Source organism: Galleria mellonella, unplaced genomic scaffold (assembly GCF_026898425.1).
Source record: "Galleria mellonella isolate WM207_F2 unplaced genomic scaffold, CSIRO_AGI_GalMel_v1 utg746, whole genome shotgun sequence".
Taxonomy (NCBI): Eukaryota; Metazoa; Arthropoda; class Insecta; order Lepidoptera; family Pyralidae; genus Galleria; species Galleria mellonella.
Genome location: NW_026442148.1, coordinates 747,810 through 766,837, shown reverse-complemented (window position 1 = coordinate 766,837; position 19,028 = coordinate 747,810). Strand labels below are relative to the sequence as shown.

General features: G+C 33.9%; 2 protein-coding genes across 4 annotated transcripts in view; both read right to left on the bottom strand.

Annotated features, from left to right (window-relative positions):
• LOC113515275 (solute carrier family 28 member 3-like) overlaps window positions 1-2,218 on the bottom strand; it is a 30,626-nt gene extending 28,408 nt beyond the window's left edge. Inside the window, exon 1 of one of the 2 annotated variants that reach the window (XM_026899436.3) lies at window positions 1,952-2,218. The gene's annotated coding sequence lies outside the window, so the exon portion shown is untranslated. The remainder of the gene's footprint in view (window positions 1-1,951) is intronic. The other variant, XM_052901077.1, reaches the window with a different exon arrangement.
• Window positions 2,219-10,410: 8,192 nt separating this feature from the next.
• LOC113515270 (unconventional myosin-Va) overlaps window positions 10,411-19,028 on the bottom strand; it is a 65,357-nt gene continuing 56,739 nt past the window's right edge. For both annotated transcript variants that reach the window (XM_052901171.1, XM_052901172.1), the window contains one exon: window positions 10,411-18,158. In XM_052901171.1, coding sequence (XP_052757131.1) covers window positions 18,030-18,158 — 129 coding nt within the window. In that variant the 3' untranslated portion in view covers window positions 10,411-18,029. The remainder of the gene's footprint in view (window positions 18,159-19,028) is intronic.

Here is a 19,028-nt window from a genome sequence, read left to right as displayed (position 1 = left end):
TGAGGGATGATAGGTGAGGATGAAGAAGATCAGTTAGCCCATCGTGACAAATTCATTAGAATTTAAACCATGATAGTTTCCAGGAGGAACCGCGTGGCGGTCGACCTAATAGGGTGTATTGCAATGCAGCAATGGGTCAGTTAGACCCTATTACTAACAATCCCTTTCCCCCCTACTCTACCCAGCGAGTTAGCACGATCGGTGAATCCTATTTTCTCCTTCTGGAAACCATTGTGACTAATACTTGTTGCATTGGTCACGATGGGCTAACAGATCTGCATTCATGCCCATCTATCATTCCTCACTGGCGCCCCGCCAGTATATATACCGATGGTGTAGACGGGGTTACCATTGCATTATTATTCATTAAAAAAAAATACTGCATGGTTTTTTTTTAATGGATGATAATGGAATGGTAACCCCACCCGCGCTATCGGTATACACCGGCGGGGCACCAGTGAAGGATGATAGGTGAGTATAAAGTGGGTCAGTTAGCCCATCGTGACGAATTCAACACGAATTTTTCACGAATGTTTCTAGGGGAAACCACGTGGAGGTCGACTTAGTAAGGCATATTGCTAGCAATGGGGCTGTCAAACTCCATTGCTAACAATCCCTTTCCCCGCCAAAATACTGCATGGTGTCCAGGTAAAGGTGTCATCCATAAAAAACATTTGCTCTGAAGTGTATCGGCATAATCTACCATAGTAAGTACATATTTAATAATACACACAATTGGAGACTTAAAATTTCCATACACGTCCAAAATTTCGTCGCGGATAATTGAAAGTGTCTCCATTTTCAAACAATATCGTGACGAATTGAGAAAAAATGACGCTGTTTCACGATTTTGTGATTTTAAAATGGCTGCCAAAATGTCTGCATGTTATGTCTTGTGTTATGTTATGCTATATTTTCCTTAATTCTGGATTGATTTTGAACAGTCTTTTATAATCATTATCATTTCATCACCATCATCATCATCATATCAGTCGTCTACTATCTGCTATTGAACTGTCTCCAATAAGTTTTCCAGTAGTTGCCACGTTTGATAGGTGGATTGGCAACCACAGTTAGGCTTTGGTGATAGAAGAGGGACGCTGCTGCCCATCCCTTCCCTTAGCTGCCTCTTACGACAACCACGGAAAAAGTAAGAGTGGTCCATTCTATGCCAGAAACCCATGGTGGTTGTATTTATTACTATTTATTTATTTATAAATAAATTATGTTTGGGAATTAATTCAATTTACTAATTAATTTAATTGGCTTATTTAAGGTTGTTTTCCGAGGGGGGAGGTCTTCCTTTATAAAAGGCTTATATGTACTGTACTCTCAGAGATATCTTGGGGTGGGCACAAGTAAATTTTTGGGTGGGCACGGCCTACCTGTCCCCCTTAAATATGTCAATGAAAAATATTCAGTATTTCTTTTACACTGACATACGTATGAATATATTGAGTTGAGTTCACGTAATTGTCATTTACCTAATTATATATTTATTTTATTTATTTGATCCTTACTACCCCTTTTCATCCCCAGGATATTATTGAAATGGGTGAAAGTTAAATGGTAATTGGCGAGAACAACAGTGAGGGATGATAGACGTGTCAGTCTGTCGGTCCATTGTGATGAATTCATCAGGAAATAACCGCGATGGTTTTAGGAGTGTTCGCGTGGAGGTCGACCTGACAAAGTATATTCCTAGCAACGGGGAATAGAAATCTTAGATCCCATTACTAACAATCCCTTCTCTCCACATGGGGACACCAGACCCTATTATTAACAATTCGTTCCCCTCCTTCTGGTGTTACAGAGTTCATATGCGGCTATAACTATTTTCCATCAGGCGGACCGTATACACCTTTGCCATTGAGTGGTTTAAAAAAAAAACATGAATTAACGCACTTAGTTGATAAACACAAATTTATTAAAGTTAGCAAGAGTAACTTACCTTATATAAAAACTTAATTTTCACTGAATACTTAATTAAGGACAATTAACACAGATAAAAAAAAAACGATTTTTCTCAACATTTATATACTGTGGCGTATAACGATTACTGTCTATGGCAACACTATTCATAATCTTCCCGCCAAATTCCCGAATCTATTCGAGTTTATTCTTTTCCAAATTCGAATTTTTTCGTCGAATCACGCGACTTGCTTATCTTTATGCCACAACCGTGCGCGCAGTTCACTGTGCAAGGACTGTCACTCCACCACCACAACTATTATACGTCGCAGTGTTACATTACGTAATAAATAATAAGACATTGTAAATAACGTCTAGTTAGTTTTGTTCTATCTCATGTTGGATCTTTAATTAATCCTCAATCAATATGAGAGATATTGCAAGAATAGTTAGGTACATTTTTAATTGAAGTTTGTACCGAATCGCAAATTGTTATTCCAAGGTTTCTATTCAGTCTTTTGGTGGTGTTATTCAAAAAATCCTACTACCAATATACGCAGAATTAAAGTAGTTAAAGGTACGTAAAACTTAGAATCTAGTCATAAATACATAAATAATATAAGGGTAAAAATAACGTAAAACAAAAAAAAAAACGTGAAATAAACAGTTCTGTTTCCATAAAAAAAAACACCGGTTTCAAAACGTGGCTAAACTTATTATTTTAATTCTAAAACTAAACAAGTAAACAAAAAAAAATCTATGTGTATATTCTTCGATTTTTTCTACCGACTGCGGCGGTGGCAGCAGTAACGGCATTCTGTGGGCATTGTGTAATAAATACGATAGCCCGATCCTGTCATTGTGGGCCAAAATTATTATAGGGGCCATAAAATGATTTTTGTATTTTTTTTTCTACTAACATAGTTTAATTGGGGGGAAAGGGATCGTTCGCAATGTAGTTTAACAGCCCCATTGCTAGCAATATGTCTTATTAGGTTGACCTCCACGTGGTTCCCCCTGGAAACCATCATGAACAATTCTTGTTGAATTCGTCACCATGGGCTAACTGACCTGCTTCATCCTCACCTATCATCCCTCACTGGTACCCCGTCAGCGTTTACCATAGCGCAGGCGGGGTTACCGTTCCTTTATCATCAATACAAAATACCTAATTACTGTCCCTTCCCCCCGTCAGCTAGTTACTTTTATTTGATCGAAAGTGAAAGTAACTATTTTACACCTTATTTACTTTCCAATCCTGTTCATGTTGAGACTAAGCAAGTATAATACATAACATAACAAACTCCTTACTACAAACAAAACAAATGTCCGTCTAATATATATATAATATATATATATATATATATATATATATTAGAGGGAGACTTTGTACAAAAGTCGATTGCTTGGGTACCTCTGTCCCATTCGTGTTTCAACCGTGAAGCAGTTGTGTTTGCATGGCTGTGTTTCGGTTTAAAGGGTGGGATATGGTGTGCAAAGCCGGGGCGGGTCGTTGGCTTGTAAATAAATATACCGACATTTATATTCTGTATATATATATATATATATATATATATATATATATATATATATATATATATATATATATATATATATATATATATATATATATTATACAACTTAGAATGGCAAACAAGCTAACGGCCCACCTGATGGAAAGTGATAACCGTCGCCTATAGACAAGAGCAATACCATGGACATAACAGAGTATACCGTTTCGACCATGATACCCGCCATGCGTTGCCATTCCTGAGGACTAAGGTGTTATTCCTCTGTACCCAGTAAATTCACGCTATATCCCATCCTTCAAACCGAAACACAGCCATGCAAACACAACTGCTTCACGGTTGAAACACGAATGGGACAGAGGACTGCAAAAATATGTTTGGCCTCGTAACGATTTCGTGATACATATGTAATTCTTTAAATAAATATTCAAACATAATTTGCGATCTTTAAATAAATATTTTAAAAAGAGAACGTAACAGAATGATAAAAAAAAAAATACAACGCCATTTATTCGTTGAATCAACCTGCCAGTATTTAATGAGATAAAATATTTTTTTTTTCATACTCAATTAATAACTCTTGTTATCGTAAGAATCAAAATTTGTAGACACTTCAAATAATAACCACTTTTTATTTTATATTATTAATTAGTTTTCCCGAAAAAATAAGTTGCAATTCATGGAGGGGGGAGGGGGGGGGGGTTATGGGTGAAACAGTATACTCTGTTATGTCCATGGTACTGCTAATGTCTATAGGCGACAGTTACCACTTTCCATCAGGTGGGCCGTCAGCTTGATTGCCATTCTAAGTTGCATAAAAAAAAACCTGTTGTAGAAAATTAACAGTATGCCCAAGTCTTTTAACGGACAGCGACTCGAAAAACCTGGCCCGAAACTTGAAACTGTAATTATGAAGCGCAGAGGAATCTCAAATTGTTTTGGTCCGGGGGAAATCCAGTCTGATGAATTTTTTTTTTATTCAACTTAGAATGGCAAAATAATATAAAATAAGATCTACACTTATAATAAATCTGTAGAGAGGTCAATTCTGTACATGAAATATATTTACAAAATAACTATCAGCCTGATGCCAATAATGCAATCAGTAAAATTTATGTCTGTCTGTCTGTCTGTAGGTTCGTTATAGAAACAAAAATTACTCGACGGATTTTAACGAAACTTGGCACAATTATTCTTCATACTCCTGGGCAGGTTATAGTATACTTTCATCATGCTACGATCAATAGGAGCAGAGCAGTGAAGGGAAATGTTAAAAATGACCACCCGTGCGACGCTGGTCGGGCCGCTAGTTGATAATAAAATAGAAATATATAGGTAGTATACGTTCGTTAGAGGGTTCTTTATGGCAGTCTATGGGGGAGGCTTATGTCCAGCAGTGGACGGGTAATGGCTGAAATGATGGTGATGATCTGTATGTATCAGGTAATATTTATATATGAAATACATTTTTTAAACAACTTAGAATGACAAACAAGCTGACGACCCACCTGATGGAAACTGGTAACCGTCGCCTATAGACATGAGCAGTACCATGCACATAACAGTACACACACATACTGTTTCGCCCATGATACCCCCCATGCGTTGCCATTCCTGAGTACTCAGGTGTTATTCCTCTGTACCCTGTAAATTCACGCCATATCTCACCCTTCAAACGGAAACACAGCCATGCAAACACAACTGCTTCACGGTAGAAACAAGTATATACGTATCAGCGATTTATTTTATTTAATAAAAAATGTAACCAAACTGTACTGGAATCAATATCAATAGGAGCGCCCAGTAACTACGTGCGAGCACGTCGACGGCACTTATTCGATGTTCCATTACGAAGAACAGAGTTGGCTAAGCAGGCTCTCCTATCTCTTGCATTGAAACTAAATGATATTTTGAGCCGGTATCCGCAATTGGATGTATTTGCCTCCAACTTGCTAGAGTCTCGTCGGGTGACCACAGAGTATTTGTGTTCACACATTTTTTGTTTGAGTTAAATCTTTTTATATTATTTTTGTTATTTTACCGTGGCATGAAATGCAAATGAAATGAGAACGAAACGAGAACGAGACGAGAACGAGGTAAGAATGAGGCGAAAATGAGGTGTCTGCATTTTGTACTTCATAAGCAATAAAGAGTAAATAAAAAATTGTTCATTTGATAAAACATTCCGATTTGTAACTAATATCATTTAGCGAATATTCCACTGATAATTTCAGTATAACTTTGTTACCATTTTATTGTTCTGTTGCAACAAACTACCTATAACGTCGTTTACTGCTCACGATCCTATATCAGCACGCAGAAAGGAAATTTTGCATTATCTAGTTGCAGATAACTTAACATTGTTATTTACCGACTGTAAATTAACTTATTATATTGTAATTAAGCATTAATCCAATTAAATATTAGTACAGTAAAAGGCTGAACGCAGTGATACTCTGTAAATATTAAAAGTGCTACCTATGAAAAAGTTAATCACTTGAATTCGAGCAAACAATAGCGTAATCATTCATTCATAACGTCAGAAAACAAAAACTACACACTACGCGTATCTAGAATTATATAATCTGTGAATAAAACATGGCTGCCGGTTATACTCTAAGAACAAGGAATTACACAGACGGAGTGATAAAATTGACAATTTATAGCAGGCTAGTGTATAGAAAATGTTATACGGCCGTATAACCCTACCAAATTCAGATACAACCTGCTTGCATACTTTCTACATAAACTGTGTCGAATATATAATCTAGTAATGTAAAATTTGTCATTGACAAATAATGGACTTATCAAACATTTTCTATACATTAGCCTGCTATGAATCGAGAAAAATAGTTTCGTTTCTTTCGTCCTGTTTTTATTAATTATATTTGCATAAGAAGAAAGGATAAAGTTTTTATTTTATCATTCCTTCTATGTAACTCCTTGTTCTTAGGTTATACACTACACTACGTAGGTTAGTACGTAACGAATTGTACATGTTTAAATATTTATATAAATTTGCTTGTCTGGTTTGCATACTTATTTCTTTTGATACCTAATAGTTTTATAACTTTGTGTTTTATGTATTTATATATTCACAATTATATAATTTTATGCAACTTAGAATGGCAAACAAATTGATGGCCCACCTGATGGAGAGTAGTAACCGTCGACTATAGACATGAGTTATATATATATATATATATATATATATATATATATATATATATATATATATATATATATATATATATATATATATATATATATATATATATATATATATACACTCCTCGCAAAAATTAAGGGAACATAAAAATTTTTGAAATTTTTGGGTGATTTTCAACAGGCTGTATTTCAGTGAAAAATAATCGTACAGGAAATTTTAAAAAAGGGTTTTGAAGCTTGAAAACTCTAGTTTTCAGATTTTTTGGTGAAAAATTTCAAAAAAAATTCCATTGTTTCTGCCTACCCTAATGGGAGACAGGCGTGACAGATATGTATATAATATATATATATATATATATATATATATATATATATATATATATATATATATATATATATATATATATACATATCTGTCACGCCTGTCTCCCATTAGGGTAGGCAGAAACAATGGAACCCCAAATGCTTCGATTCAAACAAACCTCTTTCGCTTCTTCCACATTCATCAATCATATATATATATATATATATATATATATATATATATATATCTTATTCATAGCAACGTAATAGGTACGTAATTCCATACTTATCTACATATCTATTTAATAATTTTCATAGATAATTAAAATACTTGTGTGGCCTGGATAACTCATTACTAATCATAACAAACGGTAAAAGATCGAAGTGACATACCTTAGCGTAGATTTGCTTCACATACCTATATCCCAGATCTTGGAGGAACGGATTGTTAGTAATATACCAGATATATATATCAGAGGGAGACTTTGTACAAAAGTCGTTTGCTTGGGTACCTCTGTCCCATTCGTGTTTCAACCGTAAAGCAGTTGTGTTTGCATGGCTGTGTTTCGGTTTGAAGGGTGGGATATGGCGTGAGTTGACAAGGTACAGAGGAATAACACCCGAGTCCACAGGAATGGCAACGCATGGGGGGTATCAGGGGCGAAACAGTATACTCTGTTATGTCTATGGTACCTACTGCTCATGTCTATAGGCGACGGTTATCACTTTCCATCAGGTGGGCCGTCAGCTTGTTTGCCATTCTAAGTTGTATAAAAAAATGCTTATAATTAAGTTCGCTTTGATAAAAAAAAAGCTTTTATTTATTTATTAATGGAAACCCGTCTGCGCTATAGGAATGCACTGACGGGAGACCGTACTTGAGGGATAATAGGTGAGAATGAAAGCAGATTAATTGATCCAGGTTGACGATTTCAAGAATTAATCACGATGGTTTCCAGTTGCAGTTGTTTCCACTTGGAAGTACACCTGACAGGGTGCTATATTGCTAGCAATGGGGACACTAGCGCCCGTTTTAACAATTCCTTCTGCCTCTTTCCAGGAAGTCAGGAGTAACACGTATACTTGAGACTTTTTGGGTTCTTCAAAAACGGTAATAAGGGTCACTGTTTCTAGGAAAAATCTCTGTAGGTAACTCATCTTACGACTTTCAAGCTAAGTGTTTAAAATCTGGCTCAAAGGACCAATTTGTTTAAGCCTGTTTAATGATAAAACAGTGGCCTGTAAATCTGTTATAATTTTCGTTGTAGTTAACTGACATTTTTTTTTTATTACATCTAGATAGAAAATACCTCAAAATAATGATAGGGACAATAACGGGCCATTGTCCATTAAACAAACATCTATACACAATAGGAGCCACAGACAGCCCTCTATATCGAGGCTGTTTCGACGCCGAAAAAACGGCTGCTCACGTAATCCTGGAATGGGAGCCTGTAGCCCATCAACGTTTAGAACTCCTCGGAACGGTGAGGTCGCTCCGTGAGGCCTGTGAAGAACTCAGGAAGCTTCTGCGCTTCTGGGCGGAGCTAGGTTGGCTGTACTAGCTACGACTCATACGCACAACGGCCCAAATGAAAGGCTAAGCGCGGAAAATAGTCTTATTCACATTCACATTCAGTGACTTTATTTTTTTTTTATTTATTTTACATAACTTGGATCGATTTAACCACAACAATATAAAGATACGCGTACAGTGCAGTCGATGGCGTGACACCAATGGCGTAACTATACCATTTGGGGCCTGTGACAAATCCTTTTGATTGGGCCCTATCATTTATTTTCAAGTAAAATAAAATACTCAGGTACAAGATAAAAAAATCTGAGCTCGCGGCCTCTTAAGCCGAGGCCCTTTTGGGTCGGGGGCCCGTGGCATTTGGCCAGCCCTGCCACCCTATTGTTACGCCACTGCGTGACACGAAGTGGCGAACAGAGCCGACCGAAGCCGAGACCACCCGACCGCTCTGTGTCGATGAAAGCTCGAACACTTAATGTTAGCGGGTAGAATAAAAATATAAATAAAACGACATTTGCTAACATTATTTAATTTTTTTTTTTTCTGCAATCATTTAAAGCCTACAGAACAAACAGAACGCGTACAGTCGTCCGTCTTATTAGGACTTAATTAAAGTGTATATTTTACGATATTTAATACAAATGAAATCTATTTGCAAAACAAGTCCCCCTTGACACGTGGCGAATGATTCCGTCGATAGATACGTTGTCGCTACTGCGTGCGCGACTAAGAGAGGGACAGCATCATCCGGTGTCTTGTTTCGAATGCTAGTGCTAATGATACCGTTTCAACGGACTCATTTGCCACTTATTTGAAAGTGATTGGAGAGAACTGTATACAGGGTGTAATCAACATCATTAGCGGTAAATTAAATATGTGGCCATACTATAGAACATCGTTATTATATCATTAACTGCCCACTGCTGGACATAAGCATCCCTTAACCCTCTGACCGGGCATCCCGTGATTTCCGCGTGCAGTATCTACTAGTTTAATTGTACGCATCCCGCGATTTCGACGTGCTCGCACTTTTTATGTTTATCGACGTCGTTATCCCGCGATTTTTGTTTTGCTAGATTGATATTGTTTCTCAGTCTCGCTAGATGGCTAAATATTCGTACTGCTGTTTGTTGTCAAAGCAATGTGTTTTATTGTTGCGGAAAAAAGATTACGTGGTTAAAGGGATTTTGCCAGTAGTTGCCACGCTTGGCAAGCGGGTTGGCAAATCCAATTGATTAAATGTGTTTAGAGAGTCTGCAATATCTTTATGAAAAAAAAACCTTATTATTAAGTTTTATAAAGACAGGTTATATTAGTTCCATTTAAACATAACTCGAAGAACCGACAACTGATGGGCAAGAAAGGTTCTTGAGTGGCGACCGCGTACGGGTAAACGCAGTGTAGAACGACCCCCCACTAGATGGAGAGACGACCTGAAATGCATTGCAGGGAGCCAGTAGACGCAGAAAAGAGCATATTCCTTTTTAAAAGGATTGCCGTTGTTTGGGTGATTATGGGCAGTCACTTACCATCAGGTGAGCCGGTTTGCCCCCTGTGTTGTAAAAAAAAAAAAAACGCAGGTGGCTCAGGATTGTTCTTTATGGCAGTCTATGGGGGAGGCTTATGTCCAGCAGTGGACAGAAAATGGCTAAAATGGTGATATAGTTAAACTACCTAAAATATAGAACGAGGTAAAATTAACCCTTAAATACCTGAAGTTTTAAATTTGATACCGGGGTTATATAAATCGCATTGGGCGCCTACAATCGATTTTATTTTAATATTTGGCTGTTTACATGTTACCAAATTTTTTTTTCAAAATAAATATATAAAAATATCGTTTTGATTTTTTTTTTTACTATTTTTTCCCCATTAGTAAACACAGTAAAGGGTACACTTATATATTTATTGATTTGATTTAAAAAATCAGGCTATTAAGGGTTAAAAAAGAAAAAAAAACAAATATAATAATTCACATTTTATACATGCGAGTGTATTAATTGCACAAGAACAATGTGTATTCATTACAAACAGACAGATATGCGATTATATTGCTTTTAAGTACAAACATACGAAACGAACGATGGAGATCAAAAATTTACATTTATCATAAATAATATTAAATATAATTCATACATTTATACAGAATGGTGATTAACGTGACCCATTTCTCAGAACTAATATTCATTAATAGGATCTCAAAAAAAAATCGTTGCAAAAAAAAAACATAAAAGAAAAATAAATAAAATTTTCAAAAAAAGAACAACCCAAATCTGTTCCGGTTATTCTATTTTCGAAGATTTTAACATTTTTGGTCACATTTTTTTTTTTTCAGGAAAGAATTTTTTTTGAGGTGTAATTAATAAATACTAACACTAGTCTTATACCGTTGCATTCTTTCACAAAATCATAATTAATATCGTTTTATTATATATAAATAACATTGGATATATAATTTGGAATATAATATATAACAGGGAATATAACAGGAATTTATATATCTTGAGCACCTAATTATATATCTAATTATACTTCGATACATATTTAACGACACATAATCAAAAAGTATATTATTATTTAATAATAAATCAATTTAAAGTATTAATTTGTTTATTTCCGCCATTTCAATATTCAAATTCCGCCATTATTGGTATCTAGTTTGATTACTGACGCGTAATTACATACTACATTTAAAGCTACCTGGGAAAACAACAAGAGGAAACAAAACTCCATACTTGATTATAGAAAATAATATTTTTATATATAATTTTGACGTCAAACGTCATGGCGTAACTACGTAATGGCGGAGTTGAACAAATTAACTATATATTTATATAAAATTAACGTCAAAATATTATATTAAATATGAAATGGTAAATAGAAAATTTCCGAAATAACAATATTTAATATCGTTACCTGTGAAACTTTTGTTTAATGACATTTGATGAATACTTATCAATTAACAAAACGGAAATCAATGTTAAGAAATATTTTTTAATACGTTGACTGCTATGGCAATTTTCAGAAATCTGACCTAAAATGACAATCACAGATTATATTATTAAAAACTTTAATTCCAACGCATAGTTATCATCAAAAAGCATAAAAAAAAGAACAAACAAACATCAAAATAACATTTTATTTCTTGAAATTGAATTTTTTTTTAATTACATTTTTGATTCGTTTTTTAATAAATTTTCTGTTTATGCAAACCAGCATTGATTTTTTATTCTTTTTTGCCCAGATGTCATTTATCGGTATTAGCAAATATATATTTCGAGTTTAATCATAGCTGCACAAAAAAAGCAAAACAAACATAGGACGAGATAACTCGCAGTTGGCAGTCAACGTGTTAATCAACATGTTATTAGAATTTTAACCCTTACATGATTCAAATTATCTCTTATTATTTATCATCTATTAAATAGAATTTTTACTTTTACATCAAACTATTTTATAAATTATACTAATACAAAAAAAAAAAAAAAATTAAGTACCTACCGTTTATAAGTACAAATACTATATATTTCCTAGAAAAATACATTAAGTACTGAGCTATTTCGTAGCGTGTAAAGCACCTAACATTTTATATTATGGTAACTGTTTCAACTGCACACAATATTTAAAATATTCCAATTGAAATAACAATATACAAGAAAAACGTAAAATAAATAAATACGCTTCACGACTGTAATATCATATGGGATGATTAACAGACTCCTATCGACTGTTCCTGTTGTGGTGAACTTAACACTCGATACGCCACATTTCACCAAGTATATTAGAATCCAACGTGGCGGAGGCGAGCCTACCAACAATGCTCGGATTAATTTGGTCAGTCATCGGTGTTTTCCGCCACCGAAGAGTTTTTCGAAATCTAATGTAAAAGACTGAACTCACGACCTTTGAGGTCTATAAATCGAGATATTTCTAAAAATAGCACAAAAATATTAATAAACAGATGAACAAACTTTAAGTGAGCAAATAATTATATATATAATTATATTATTGTTTTCTCTATAAATTTATCTACACGTATTTTATACCCCATAAAGGGAAGTGAAATTAAATATTATACATACTAAATAAAAATATAATTAATCAATATTAATATTTTAATTGGAATATATTTAAACACTATATATATCTTTATATTTATTTAACATTACATTATCTCTTACATAGTATATATTTAGCTATTAAATTGAATGGAATGCATTAAAGAATTTAGCTTAAGAACAGCAACCTAAGGAACACTAATAACTAATTATGCATCTTAAACTCCAAACATTTACATTATTCATTGATATATAATTTGTTTTATATATATCAATGATATTAATACTAAATTGTACAACAACGAATCGATTTATATTGTTCATAACAGAGTAATAAATATAATTATCTAAGTAATATAATTATTATTATTATATTTCATTAAAAGCCTCCAGACTTCGCGGTCACTGTTTATTGAACATCTAGGTTCTATAGTGTTATTATGAAGTTTTAATGAGGTTTTAGATAATTATATAAAGTTTTCAAGGTTATAAATTATATAATAAGGATCTAGCAAATAAATTTTCTAAGGCTAATATTACTATATTATTAACAAAATTTAATGAAAATGTACAGAAACTAATAAATGACCCGACCATATCACAGTCGGCTATCCAATAGCAGTACGAGCAAACATTTTATCGATTGATTGATTTACGATTTGTCACTATTAACAATTAGAGAATGTTTCTGTAACAATTCCAAGATAATTCAGTTCCCTTTTCATTAAATTGTATTGAAAGAGACTACATTGTATAAAACAATTGAGTCATTAATACCTACATAGATAAATATACAGTGGAACATAGAACCTTCGTTTTCAAAGTCGGTTAAAGTGATCTCACTGTTATTTTGAGTACACTTACAAAATATTATAGAGCGATTCCTACTCTACTATCTGTTCTTTAGTATATAATTCATGGTTATAAAGATTACAATAAACTCGCTGGAACACATTAAATATGGCAATAAAGATTAATTTGCTATTGGCAATCGGCAAGTAGTGATCACATTAAAATAAGGTTATGTTTCAAATACAGAATTGGTAATCAAACTCAAAGTTGACCAAAAACCAACTGTATACAACAGTCATATCTAATAAATATATAAAAAAAAAAAACATACGAGACTTCGTTAAAACAAATACAAAATTATTTTGTTTAATTCAACCATCAAATAAACTTAAAAATAATACTCAGCGATATTCCTGTAATTTATAATAAAAAAAAAAAAACAGGTACAACACATTTTAATAACAATATATACATATTACAAAAAGAAATGCAACAAATTTAGGAAAAATTCGAAATAATAAATTATATTAATTTGTTTAATTCCGCCATAATTAATGGCGGGCCCGATAATAATGGCGGAATTAAACAAATGATGACTCATTCAATAATTGGTTTGTATTAAATTTATATATATAATTATATAAAATATTGAAATCAACTATTGAATTTAAAAAATATAAATTGGTATAAATTAATATAATGCATTAATATCTTTATTCACGAGTCTGAGTATAACGTATGTATAGTAATAAGTATAACATTATGCTTTCTAGCCATATTCCTTTGAAACAACAAAAAACTCAATCGATGTATTGATTTGTAAACAATTTAGAAATTAATTTTAATAAATAATACTACTAAAGAAATTACACAGTCTAAAGCTAGCTGTAGTGAATTATGCGTAAAATGGAACACAATCATTTATACAGGGTGTAATCAAAATCGTTAGCAGTGAGTATAATTAAGAATCTATCTACACTATATACGATTATTTGGACAGTCACGCGAATCAACAAGTAAATTTTTTCCACAAAAAACCCTTTTAATCTAAAAACTAATCTACTGAACCGATTTTGATAAAATTTCTATAGGACCATTATGAAAGTATATCCTCTCAAATAAAAACTTTTCAAAATTGATTAATAAACGACGGAGTTATGAGGTAACAACACACACAAAAAAAATACAAGCAAATTGAGAAACTCCTCAAAATCGACAAAATATTTGAGTCTCCCATACTAACCCCGATTATTTATAAAAACTAAAACCTTGTACAAATCTGTTGAAACTATTAAACTGTTTTGTCACTTTCATTCAAATCGGGAGTTTTGTATAAAAGAAAGAGACGAAACAGTTCAATAGCTAACTATTTTAGCTATTGAGAGATTTGACATTGTTATGGATAAGGGGGGTAACTTAACATCAAACAACAAATGTTGTCTGGGCTTTAGCGTAAAGACCGTCTTTTGTACACGTATATATATACTTTTAAAGTGTTAAGAAATAAATAACACTCCCTTGAAAGGACGCTGACGATTTCAATTACACCTGTATATTATTTCCTATCACCTATTGTGAAACCGAGAGCAAATTCGTTGATTCTCAAACTATTCCCAAACGTTCATGGCAACGCACGAAAAGTGCCATTGGCGGCACAGTATATCTTCTGATTTCACGTTATGCCATTCACATTTATAAGCGACGGTTTTTTATAAATATGAGAGTATATTTCCTGTGAAAATAATAATAATTATACCATTATTCTTCCATAAGACCGCCTTTTATTTTCTCTGTGGTTCTCTTTTTCTACTATCTTTTCGAACAGTATCAATATTTCTAATGTTCCAGTAGTGGATTCAGGCATGCGAAACCGCGAGAAAAAACTAGTAAATAACTTGATACACTACTTTAATATTTTATATAAACATAATTTAAAAGATTTAGTATACTCCTAAAAATTACAATATTTATTCTTTTGTATTCGATGACAACTCAGTCGGACAACGCTCGACTACAGAATTCCAGGATCGAATCCTGGCTTAAACCTCATGTTTAGATCGTTTAAAAATAATTGTCACTTACTCTCAAACAGTCGTCCGGTAAGTCACGTCACAGACCTTCGTATACAACAAAGGCGGCCTGGAAACACTTGACACTAGAGGGCGCCACCCTCACACGAATAGTAATAAAATAAATTGTATAAATTCCAATAATAAACTAATAGAAAAAATACTGTTTCATAAACTTAACCAATTTATATAGTTCATAACAAATAATGGCACTTGGCAAACAATTTTTTTTATATATATAAATATAATTAAATTACATTATGGCATTTATAATGGAATGTTTATTTGAACATTGATTTGTTTTTATATATTGTTGATAAAAAAAATATAAATAATATATTATATGCATTAATCTCAAAGACTCACACTTTGGATGTATGGAATGAATGGAAGCTTGGATTGTATGGAGAAATTGTGAATAACCATTAATAAGTTACAGTGTTAAACTGTAACATTTGTTTTTTTTTTTATTTTAAACCAACATTAACACTAAAAACGTCAAGTAACTGAGCGATTTGTAAAGATGTTTCAATACAATATGAAGCGTGGGCCCAATCAATGTACACTATACAGAGGGCCTACCATGAAATATTTTCCGAAATTTCGGGGACGAACGAAACAAAAAATTTTATGTTAAAATTACATAATACATACCGTTTAAAATTATTAAAAATATTAAAATATCGTTCCTCTGGACTATTAGGATAGGATTTATGATGGATAAAACGTTAAGCTCCATTTACTGGGTCGATTTAGGTACAAACAAAAACACGAAATTCAGCCCGAAATTTCGGAATTTAATTTCATGGTAGGCCCCAAGATATAAACGCTAATCCCGAACATAGCTGAATCAAGCATATTTCTTCTTATAAATTTGCTTCGTTTTCTAACACATAACAAATTAAATACTTTCAATACAAAACAAATATGGCGTAATAACAATGCTATGTCACTTTGATTAACGTTAATTGGGGGCATGACATGAATCGTGATAAAATACCGAAAATATGTTTGTGCCAATAAATCACTTAGTAATTTTTTAAGCATACGCCCTGCCTGATGGTAAACGAAATTACCGTAGCTAATAAACGCCTGTAACACCAGGGAACTTAAGAAAACCTTAATACGCTTTTTTGAAGAACCCCACGCTACAGTCTCTAGGGAAAGCCACGGCAGGAAGATTATGCCACGACCTGAGGGTTCTAAGTGGAGGAAGCTCCTCTGAAACTGCACTGTGCGTAACCATTCTGGTTCTAAGACGTGAGGTTGAATTCAATTACATTCTACTATTTTTTTTTTTTATACCACTGAGGTGGCAAACAAGGATACGGCCCATCTGATGGTAAGCGGTTACCGTAGCCTATGAACGCCTGCAATACCAGAGATATTACGCGCGCATTGCCGACCCTAAAGAAACCTGTTTACCCCCCTTTTGAAGAACCCCATGCTGTAATCTCTTGGGAAAACCTCGGCAGGGAGCTCATTCCATACTATACTATACTATTCCAACAATCCATGTACTTTCCAACTTTTGGGGTTATGTATAGGGCTGCCATCGCCTAAATTGCCGACACCGGACAAACAGGGCTAAAATCCCGGACATTTGGGCGAAATATGGATTTTTCCCCGGACACTACTGAAAAAATATTTTTTGTAACAAAAATAAAAACACTGTGTGGATGAATTTGTAACTAAGATTTATTTCAATTGATCGTCTACCTATAAAAAAAATTGGATCCCCTACAACAAAAAACACTACAAAAACCCCTACCGGACGACCCCCGGACGCCCTCCAAACTAGGACAAATCCGGGGAATTCCGGACGGATGGCAGCCCTAGTTATGTACAATAATAACTGCGGAATGATTAATTTATCATCATTCGTGATTGCACGATCACTGGGCCTAACACGAAACATATATTTCAGCAAAGTTACAACGTCGACCAACTAGAACTAATATTATAAAAGAAAAAAATCTAGATAACAACAAGCGCACCGAAAATGACCACGAGATGGCGCTAATCAGCCCTTATTGCAACATTTGCACACATTGCCACGTAAATGACAAACACTGGCCATCTTAGTTTTATTGTTTTAAACGCTCCGTCCTTTGTCAATTATTTGACAAGCCTATCAAGGTGTTCGGAATACTTTTTTTTTTTAATTGATTTCCGAACGCGTAACGTATCTTTTTAAAAAATCATTGACAACCTTAGATTATATAGATAGAGTGTCTTTATAGAAATACTTCGAGAGAAACGGCTCAAGTTTTTTATATAATTTTGCTTAATAAACACCTAGTTGTGAGTGATTCCTTTATAACTTCTATATTTATTATGTATTATAAATTCTGCATCATTTTAATGCGTAAACGCTCATTTTATTTATTAAATAATACGTCAAGATACATTTTATACGTAAATACATAGAATACTAATAAAAAAACACGAGTCAGCTAATTTTTGAGGCTCGACGCTCTATCTGTATAACGTAAAGCTGTAATGTATAACCTTCAAGAAAAGAGCATATTCCTTTTTAAAAGGCCGGCAGCACACCTGCAATGCCGTAGGTGTTGTGGGTGATCATGGGCGGCGGTAGTCACTTAAAAAAAAAAAAAGAAAAAAAAAAAAATGTCATGACAGAATAATGAAATATAAACGTAACTTATATTTTCGTTAGTAGACCGTCCAGTTCTAACACTTCGGGCAGCTCGATCGCTTCCAACCGGATCGGAGACGGATTGAACGGAAACTGCACGGAGAATATCATCTTGGAGTCCATTAGCAGGTTTTGCTGCAAACAAATATTGTTGTTATTGTCTTTTTTTATATACAACTTAGAATGGCAAACAAGCTGACGGTCCACCTGATGGAAAGTGGTAACCGTCGCCTATAGACATGAGCAGTACCGTGGACATAACAGAGTATACTGTTTCGCTCATGATACCCCCCATGCGTTGCCATTCCTGAGGACTCAGGTGTTATTCCTCTCTGTACCCTGTAAATTCACACCATATCCCACCCTTCAAACCGAAACACAGCCATGCAAACACAACTGCTTCACGGTTGAAACATGAATAGGACAGAGGTGGCCAAGTAAACGACTTTTGTACAAAGTCTCCCTCTGGTATTGTTAACATTATTATTATCTAATATTCTTTGAAAATTGACAAAATAAAAAGCTTTAAACACCCTTTAAAGCCCTACAATTCCGCATTACTTCTATCTATCTATCTATCCCATTTAAGAGCTGTACTCTTGTCGGTGGAGCTCTTGCCACTCACTACGATTTTCAGCGAGTCTCTTCACCTCTTGATAAGACACGACACCAACTCCTTCCTTGATCTGCCTGATGTAACTATGCCTCGGTCTCCCTCTTCCCCTCCTTCCTTCTATCTTACCTTCTATTATAACGTTCACAAGTTCGTCGTGTCGTATCAAGTGTCCCAACATTTTTTCCTTTCTATTATTACTTGTAGTATTTTTTAAAATGTAAATGATTTAAATGTGCGCGTGCGTGTGCGTGCGTGCGTGCGTATCTGTGTATCCGTGTATGTGTATTTGCATATACATATGTAGTATGTGCGTGTGTGTGCGTAAGTGGATCTGTGATGTGTGAAATATGTATTAGAGTATGAATGGTAATTTATATCTTAAAATATAT